This window comes from Myotis brandtii, unplaced genomic scaffold, assembly GCF_000412655.1.
Source record: "Myotis brandtii unplaced genomic scaffold, ASM41265v1 scaffold143, whole genome shotgun sequence".
In the NCBI taxonomy this organism is placed as follows: domain Eukaryota; kingdom Metazoa; phylum Chordata; class Mammalia; order Chiroptera; family Vespertilionidae; genus Myotis; species Myotis brandtii.
In genome coordinates, this window is record NW_005355115.1 from 1,599,140 (window position 1) to 1,609,062 (window position 9,923).

At 44.5% G+C, this 9,923-nt stretch overlaps 1 protein-coding gene across 1 annotated transcript in view; it reads left to right on the forward strand.

The window, feature by feature from the left end:
* The first annotated feature begins 233 nt into the window (after positions 1-233).
* CLIC5 (chloride intracellular channel 5) overlaps positions 234-9,923 on the forward strand; it is a 160,044-nt gene continuing 150,354 nt past the window's right edge. The window contains exon 1 of the mRNA XM_005860942.2: positions 234-879. Coding sequence (XP_005861004.1) covers positions 334-879 — 546 coding nt within the window. The 5' untranslated portion in view covers positions 234-333. The remainder of the gene's footprint in view (positions 880-9,923) is intronic.

Consider the following 9,923-nt stretch of genomic DNA (forward strand, 5'->3'; position numbering starts at 1 on the left):
TCAGAATTTTAATGTGGACGTGGAAGAAACTCAATTCAACCTCTAGTAGATCCAAAGAATTGAAATTACTGGCAATAAGGAAAACCCCAGAGTGTAGTTGAAGTGCCCTTAGGGATGAAAGAGTTAACTGAGTGTGTAAGCTTTATCTTGTGGCCAATGGACTTGTGCTTTGCTGAGTAAAGTCTCCGGTAAATGATTGTTAGAGACCTGTCATCGATAGTGGCTGCTAGTTTCTGTGTTTCAAAAGCCTGTTGACTCTTCTGCAAGGGAGTGCAGCATCCTCTATCTCTTTACCCACTTGGGTTCTACTCAGATCTGCTTGCAAAAGGATCCATGAGCTACGAAAACATGAATGATGAAGACTATAGCACCACTTATGACACCGTCCAAACAGAGACGGTGTATGAAGTTCCAGACCAGCCAGCAGAAAATGAAGGTCCCCTTTATCATAACATCCATGAAGACTTGAGCTCAGAAAACAATTTATATGCCACTGAGCTGGAAACCCATGACTATGAATCTGTATCAGCTTATGCTGTCGGGAGTGAGGAAAACAGCTTGGCTTTTTCCCAACCAGAAGAAGAAGGCTACTTCCCGTTTCTGGCGATATGTCCTCCGGCCCCGTATCCTCAACCAGGTGAGCCCCAGGAGGATGGGAACATCTCAATGGAAGAATTATACTCACCAATTCAGGACCAGGAGACGACCCCAGAAGAGCCACAGGAGAACAGACGCATGATGGAGGGGAACCTGCCTTCTCCTTCAAGCTTCACCGTCCAGACGCGCAGTGAATATTCCCTCACCGGCTATTCTGCTGCCAATGATTTAGAAGAAGACGAATCAGCTTCCACAAACCCCGAGATCTTCCTCTTTGTGAAGGTAAGGCTGCCTCTGACGGGCACACCTGCACTTGCAGGTGGCATAGTTGGTGCTTCATTTTGCTCTGAGTGACCAGGAAAGGATGCGTGGAGTCAGGGTCCTGGGATCTCACTATGTAGTCAAGAGGAAGGCTCATTAAATCCGTCATTCCAGGGTTCACCCGGGAAGGCTCAGAGTTGCAGGACTGGAATGTGAATGTAAAGCGAGTGTCTAATCATTGACTGCTGTATACGATGGGCAAAGCGATTTTTAAGGGTTGACGTATGAGTGAGCGGAAATTGCTGCTGAAATCACTACCTTGTGACAGACCTGAAGTACATTCTCCCAGCTGGTAAATTTCCTTCAGCAGCATGATTTTCAAAAACAAAACCAAGGCTTGTGAGAGAAAGTCAAATCCGCTGGCCGGTGCTGGAGTTTCATTCTTAACGTTTCTAAGGTTACAGGTGCTTCAGATAAATGGTCAATAAATGTTACCTCTGTCACTGAGCTTGCCCTTTTGGTACCAATCTAACAAAAATACCTGATTAAATAAAACCATTGCTGTAGTAGTAAGACACCAATTATCAGTGTTAATGTTTAACGCTTATGATATTTAAGCAAAGAACTTTGGCAATCTTTGTATCAGACTGGTATGTGATAAAGATTATGGCTATGAATATTATAAAAAAACACTCCAGGAATTGATTAATTTAAATACGATGGAAAACATTTTTCACAACATTCACCCCCCCACAATATTCATATTTACATGTTTTTTACATGTGAAGGCAACATATTAGAAATATTACTGTATATTTTTAAATATATTTTTATTAATTTCAGAGAGGAAGGGAGAGGGAGAGAGAGAGAAACATCAATGATGAGAGAGAATCATTGATCGGCTGTTTTCTGCATGCCCCCTACAGGGATCAAGCCCGAAACCGCAACCCAGGCATGTGCCCTGACCAGGAATTGAACCGTGACCTCCTGGTTCATAGGTTGATGCTCAACCACCGAGCCACACTGGTCAGGCAATACTACTATTTTTTTGCTAATAAAAATGATTACTCTACGAACCTACAATTCTCCAGTTTACAATAATTTCTCTTCTTTCTGGTTTCCAAGAACTCCTCTGGTGAAACACACTTTATTTACTAATTGAATGCATTGTTATTTTCTACTCTGTACTTTCCCCTAGTGGTTTTGTGTGTAAATTGTATCTTCTTTATTCTACCACAAGGTCTTTTAAAAAAGTAACTAGCAGAGTGTTTGACTCATATTTAGGTACCCAACAAACCTTCTTGTATTATACGGAGCATTTGTGGGGGAAAGGGAAAGACAGGGAGGACTCTTGCTGGGGATAAGGACACGTATGTAATAACTTAATCAATAAAAAATTTTAAAAAAGAAAGCAATGGGGTTCTGGAGACAGACTCCCATGTGGCTGAATTTGGTGAAAAGAGGAGTGAGGCGAGTGCTGTGGGTATTCTGGGGGGCAGGGACCTTGGAGCCGGTGCCTTCCAGCCCCCATATCCACATCGCCGTTGCATCCATTTCCAAGAAAACCTCATTTTTAAACGTGAGGATGAGGCCTATTTGTTCTCAGGACAGAAACACCCATGCAATAGGCAATCATCCTCATCATTGTCTTGGTACCAAGACAATTTTTTGTAAGTTTGGCAAAGTGTTGATTTCACCACAAATTAGCCTGTCACTGGTGTTGAACCAAACAGAAGTTGAAGGAAAAAGAGGTGCTGGCATCTCCAACTGGTACCGACAACAGGAAAAACAGCAGGAGAGCAACGTGTGATTCCTAAATTATTTATGATCCATGGTACCATAAAGCACATATTGGATTTATTACTTTTTATGTTTATATTCTTTTAAAAGAATATGTTTCATTAATTATTTTTATTTCAGAGAGAAGAGGAGAGAGAGAGAAAGAGAGAGAGAGAGAGAGAGAGAGAGAGAGAGAGAGAGATATGATGATGAGAGAAAATCATAAAATCATTGGGCTGCCTCCTGCACATCCCCCACTGGGGATTAAGCCTGTAGCCAGGGCATGTGCCCTGACCGGGAATTGAACTGTGACCTCCTGGTTCATAGGTCAACACTTAACCGCTGAGCCACACCAGCTGGGCAGTTTACTTTTTTTAAAAAAATAGAATTATGTTAACTAATATGTTACAAAATGCACCATAGACCTCAGCTCCTATGTGTGGCCTCCTTTTTAAGGATATTCAGCAGAACTTGTAAGAAGAGGGGCAGTTAGAATCCCTGCTTCTATGCCCCTCATCCTCTCTGCAGATCTTTATTACATTGCATATAAACATAATATATGAAAATGTGTAAAACAGGCTGTTCTGCTTGCATGGGAGTGGAGAGTTTCCTCCTCTTCGCAAGACCGCAGCGCACGGGAGCAAAGAATTTTCAGTAACTACCAGAGGCTCGTCCTGAGTGTAACCTGCTCAGGCTCCTCTTCCTCCCAGCAACCCAGAGTGCGTGCAGAACCCCCAAATATGATGGGGCTCAGGTGTGTGAGCCACCTCCCTAGTGGAACTTGTTACTGTACAGTCCTGGGGTTTCTTCTCCTGGGCTGTGCTAGTGTAGACCGTGTGGGCTGTGTCTACACCTGTACTCATTTGTGTATGATGTTCCCACCGGTTCTGGCATCTCCAACTGATACTGGCGACAGGAAAAACAGCAGGAGAGCAATGTGTGATTCCTAAATTACACTGACCAGTCAGTGAAAATGTCACACAGGCTTGTAAGTCTAGGTACTGAGGGTCAGCCATTTCAGGGTGTTGGCCAAATACTTAATTAAAACATTTATTATATTCAGCAGATAGTTATCATGATTTATTTATTTATCTTGATTTATTCATTCAGCAGATAGTTATCATGCCAGGCCCTGGGTTTACAACCATGAAGAAAACAAGGTCCTAACTCCTATGCACTTCATGTTATAGTGGCAGAGACAACTGATGGATAAATAAATAAGTAAATATCTATACTAGGGACCCAGTTAACAAATTTGTGCACCTTGAAAGGAACTGTGGGCTGTGAGGCTGTGGTGGACACAGGGGCGGATCTTGACCCATCCTCCATGCCCCCGCCCGGCCCCTCCCGCCACAGCCCCTGTCCCCTGTCTGCTGGCAGCTCTGCTCCTGCTGTTGCCACTTGCATGCGCTGACGGCACCTGCTGCCAGCGCGGAGCTATTGGGGCTGAAGCTAGCAGCGAGTGTGAGCAGTGACTGCTGCCCTGATCACCCCTCAGGAGCAGAGGGAGGTGGAGAAGCTCTCAGGGGCAATCGGGGCCAGCAGCTGACATTCTCACCCTCTGACAGCACCGATCGCTTGGTGCCAGCGCCAGGCACCGGCGGTGGGTGCGAGTGGCAGCTCCAGTGCCGACAGTGGGTGTGAGCAGGGCCAGTGCCAGCAGCAGGTGCAAGCGTCTGGCAGGACCGCAGTGCATGGGAGCAAAGAATTTTCAGTAACTATCAGAGGTTCACCCTGATGACAGCAACCAGAGCCCTGACTTGGTCTGGTGCCCTCGCTCACCTGCTCCACCATCCTGCCGCAGCCAATGCCTGTCATGTTCCGCGCTCTGCTGCCTGCTGCCGATGCCTGCCATGTTCCGTGTGTGCCCTCTGGTGGTCAGCACACGTCATAGTGACTGGTTGTTCAGTTGTTCAGTTGTTTGATTGTTCTACTGTTTGGTCTATTTGCATATTAGAGTTTGATAGATAGATAGATAGATAGATAGATAGATAGATAGATAGATAGATGGATGTCCAATGGTAGCAGTGCCATAAAGAAGCATAAATCAGAATAATGAGTAGATTATTTTCCTATTGCTGCCTCAACAAACTACCACAAACTTACTGGCTTGAGACAACACAAATCAATCTCTTATAGTCCTGGAGGCCAGGAATCAAATTGAGTTTTATGGAGCTAAAATCAAGGAGTTGGCAGGGCTATGTTCTGGGAGCTCCAGGGGAGAATCTGCTCCTTTCCCTCCTTCCCTGCTGGGGCCTACCTCCTCCTCACTTGCCCACAGCACAGCATCTCCCCACCCCCTCCTGCTTCCATCTGACCTGACCCTCCTGGGACCCTCTCATAAGGAGCTGGTGATTAGTTTGGGCCCACCAGGATCATCCAGGGCAACCTTCCCATTTTAAGCGTCTTAATTTAATCACATCTGCAAAGTCCTTCTGCCACAAAAAGTAACATTCATGGATCCTGAGAATTAGGACATGGGTGAGTTTGGGAGTCTTCATTCATCTTTCCACAATGGGACTGAGTGCTGCTGTGTAAGGGAATAAGGAGCAGCGTGCCTGGACTGGGGCGAGGGAGGGAGGTGAGATGGCAGCAGATGAGGCTGGAGAGGTGGAGGTGGGCACACATCAGACAGTGAGGCTGGGAACTAGGAGGGCAGTCTTTCGTGGCAAACTAGGGAACTTGGATTTCATCCTGAAGAGTAATAGGATGTGTGGAGGAGGATATCATGAGCAAAGCAATGTGTAAGGTGATCGATAAGCCAATTAGAATTTCCATCTACCCTGTAGAGCGTGACCATACAGACATCCACCAAGCTTCCTTTCTAGATTAGCCCAGGTATGTTTAGATCTAAATGCATTGTGTATTAAAAAAAAAGTTCATTAAGTTATTTTTCATTCAACTGTCTGGATAGGGCCAAATAGATCTTTGGCTTCATACAGACAAATTTCTGGAAAAAAGTTAGCAAGTATGATATTGATTTATATATTGTGTGTTTGTATATCTAGTTACTTGTATTGGGGGGACATATGGATTCAACACAAAGTTTGGGTTGAGGTTGTGTCAATATAGTTTCCAATAAAAAAAGTTCGTGTGGCTGGCCTACCTGGATGGACTACTCGGAAGTTGCACATTTAGGTGTTTGGAAATAGCTGGAGCCCTGGAAGGGTCTTCCTGTTCCATGGTCGCTAGGAACACCTGCTCTAATGTCAGTCATAAGGACATGTGAACGCACATCCTTGGAACCATTTGTGAGCAGAAGCAAGTCTGAGCCTACTGCATGCGCCCCCTTGTCCTTTCTCGGAACCAAGGGAGTATACAAAAATGGAACAATGAGCAGGTTTGAACAAAGATTTCTATTCTTGTCACTTTTCTTTTTAATTAGGGTGCTGGGAACACCATCAAGTCCAAATTTTATTCAAAACTATTTTCTAGGTGCCCCTCTGAACTAGTGGGCTCTGTGAATCAGTACTATCAATCAGAGAAGCACCAGAATTGTAAAGCTATGACAAGAACAATGAAAACAGAGGAGTTCAGCAACTTGCCCAAGGCTGCCTGTGAATTGGGGCGAGCCAGGAATTTGGCCTCTCAACCCAAGGCACTTTTTTTTTTTTAAATATATTAGCATCCCTAGCCTTGGGTGCTAGATGCTTATGGATATGCAAAACTCTACACAAATTTTTTTGTGTGGAACATGATCTTAGGAGGGTCCATGAACTCTCAATGTTATCTATCTCTGTGATGTATCCCACTTGCCTACCTGGGTATTCATCATGTCTTCTGCGTACGTCCATGTTGGTTTCTCCTTAGGCCTCTCTCTTTAGTTTATAGACAGCTATCTTCTCCAGTGTCTCCACATGGTCCTTCACCTGTGTGTGTCTGTGTGCTCTTCTCCTCCTCTTATAAGGACACCAGTCATGTTGGATTAAGGCCCACCCTAATGATTTCCTTTAACTTAATCACCTTTTTAGAGATTCTGTCTCCAAATTCCGTCACATTCTGAAGTATAAGGGATTATGGTTCAACATATGAATATTGGGGAGACACAATTCAGCCCATAACACTGAAATGTTATAATTACCTTTTAATGCCCTTATCTCTCTCTCTAGCTATGAACTGTTGAAGGAGGGCCTGCCTTTTACCCATTCTCACATACTTGGTCCATGGCCACTTACACGAGGATTGAATAATGGAAGGAGGGAGTACATCTCCCAGGAGTCCTCAGGGCATTGAGGGAAGAGGAAGGCTTGGCCCAGTGGCCCGAAGCAGTAGGGAGAGTGGTGCTCCAAGTCCCCTATGTTAGTTTCATAGAGCTGCTGAAACAAATTGCCACACATTTTATGGCTAAAAAACAACAGGAATTTATTCTCTCACAGTTCTAGAAGCCAGAAGTCTGAAGTCAAGGTATTGGCAGAGTCACACTCCCTCTGACAGCTCTAAGGGAGACTTCCTTGCCCTTTCCAGCTTCTGATGGCTCCTGCCATTCCTTGGCTTGGGCTGCATCACTGCCTTCTCTACCTCCGTCACCACAAGGCCTTCCCTTCTGTGTCTCTGCGTTTTCCCTTCTCTTCCCTTATAAACACTTGCCAATGTATTTAGGACCCAACCCAATCCAGATGATTGCATCACAAGATCCTTAACTTAATTACATCTATAAAGACCCCCCCCCCCACACACACTTTTTTGTTATCCAAGTAAGGTCAGCTGTGCAGGTTCTGGTTGAACATGTCTTTGGGGAGGGAGGCTCTCATCAACCTATCGCAACCCTGAAGGTAGGACTGAGTTGAATTGATGGGAACCTCTGGACATGAGTAAGCACTCCTGGATCCATATTTCCCACCAAATGCAAGGGGTTATGTGAGAATTCAGCAGTGTTTGCATATTCTTCTTGTTAGTTCTCAGACATTCATGAGAATGCCTGGCATGTTCCTAGCACCATATCCTGAAGTTGGGCAGAGAGCCAATATTCTGAGAGCTTAGTTTGATTTGTTGAGCTGTGAAGGGATGTTCCAGTCAAAGGACTCAAGGATTTGCCCTGCAGTTGGTGTTAAACGGTGCAAGGAGCTGCCTGTGGTAACAATGTCATCACAGCTAATTCAATGTGTCCAGTTCCTGGGCCTGCTTTTGTGTTTCTGCATCCGTATAATTGACCAAATACTGTGCTGTCAATAGACACGGAAGGTAAACCAAGCCCAGTGACCTGCAGAAAGTGAGGGAAGGGAACATCAGCTGACTGGGTTGGGACTGCCAATCAAAACACTGGGGAAGGGGAACAGTGTGAGAATAGTGAAAGATATGATGTATCCTTTCTGGACTCCCATTTTTAAAGGTTAGGAAACCAGAATGTCAGCTTCTCAAGAAGGGGCCACATGTTGCTTATCTCTACAGCGCAGTGTCCTGGGTGTGCTGGGCTTGACACAGTGGGCTCTGTAAATGTTGGTCAAAGTGAACTGAACTCAGGTAATTTTCACCTGCCTACTGGAGTAAAGACCGGTATTGGGACAGAATTGCAAATCAAATAGTAACTCCCCTGTATTAAGCTTTTCCCATCGCCAACACCTTTGATCATCATATGCAAGGTCTTATGTCCTGTCCCTACCAACCCAAGAGCCTCTCTGGTCCCATCTCCCACCCCTTCTTCCCTCACTCATTATGCCCCAGGAATGCTGAGCTCCCCACAGATGAGATTCTGTTCTGCCTCATCTGGCTTTGCCCATGGCGATCCCTCTGCCTGCAGCATCTCCTCCCCTTCGGCATCAGACCAACTCCTTTTCTTTCTGGACTTACGTTCCCTGGGAAGCCGTCTCTGAACCTCCAGGTTGTTGCTACCTCAGTGCTTCCTTCCAGCTTAGGGCTTCTCACCTAACATTGCCATCATCTGGGGGAGGGTGTATCACCACTTGTTCCTCTCTAGAGTGAAAGCGCCGTAACGGAAGTGTTCTTCAGCTGCATCTTACCTACCTGTGCATGTACACCCACCCTAGCACAGAGCCTGGCCCATAGTCGGGGCTTGCACATATTGTCGAATTCAATTAAACTGATCTGGTAATGGGAAGAGAAGTTCTTTTTTGAAGGGAAAGCTTATTAGTGTTCTCTGGGGAATTTGGTCAGTGTTCAAGTAAAGGCCACTGTGTCCCTGTTTTCACTGATATTTGCTTTTGAGGTGGGATTGAGTAGATGGTGCGTCCTGATACAAGCCAACTGGTGAGGTAGGGGAAAAAGAGAAGGGAAGGGGGGATTCATATTTCCTGAATGTTTACTTTGAATCGTGCTCTGTGTTAGGTCACCTGCTTTATTGACATTATCTCTGTAATAGGGCTTAAGAGCTAGGTCCCCATCTGGATTCTGGCACTGACTTGCCATGAAACATTGGGGATGTCATTTACGCTCTCTGGACATTAAATTTCTCACTTGTAATGAATAAAAACAAACAGTTTGAATGAGCTAAACCCAAGAGCCCCTGGGTTCTAACCTGCTATGTATGAAAGCTTTTCTCCCCTATAGTAAAACAGTTTCCCTCCCATGAAGAAACCCACCCTCACATCTTAATTTTATATTCTTCTCATGTCCTCTGAAGTATATAGTGAACATACTATTAGGCAGCTCTGTGATTTTTAAAATAGGGAAGGAGGAGATTGTGAGTAACAAAGACAGAGATACTCTCACATAGAAACAGGATTGAGACTCAGATCATATTGTCAAGAAACAGGTTTGGGAGCCCAACTGTCTTTTCTCCCCACATTTAACGCGTTAATTGTTTGCGTGGTTCAAAATTCGGAAGGTACAGAAGCTAGAGTTTCTCTCCCAGCATATTCCTTCAGTCACCCCATCTCCATTTTCTGAGTCAATTCATTCTAGAATTTTTATTAAGTGTCCTTTTATGCCCAGTCCAGCAAATGTGTGTATGTTCATATATTTGAAATTATCTTTTTCTTTCCCTTTATTTACTAGTAATACAGATGGTCTTATACCGTATATCCTATTATGTATCTTGCTTTTCAGGGGGATCCATTTTATTGAGACATAATTTACATATATTAAAATTCAGCAATTTTAAATATAAATGTCAATGAGTTTTGAACAAATGTATACAGTTGTGTCCCAACCATCACAATCATAGCATAGAATAAATATGTCCATCACTTCAAAAAGTTCCCTCTTGACCTATCTCCATGCATCTTCCTCCAGCCACCCCTTGACTCCTGGCAATGACAGAGATTTTTAAAAATTTATCTTTATTGTTGAAGGTATTACAGATGTCCCCCATTTTCCCCCCATTGAAACCC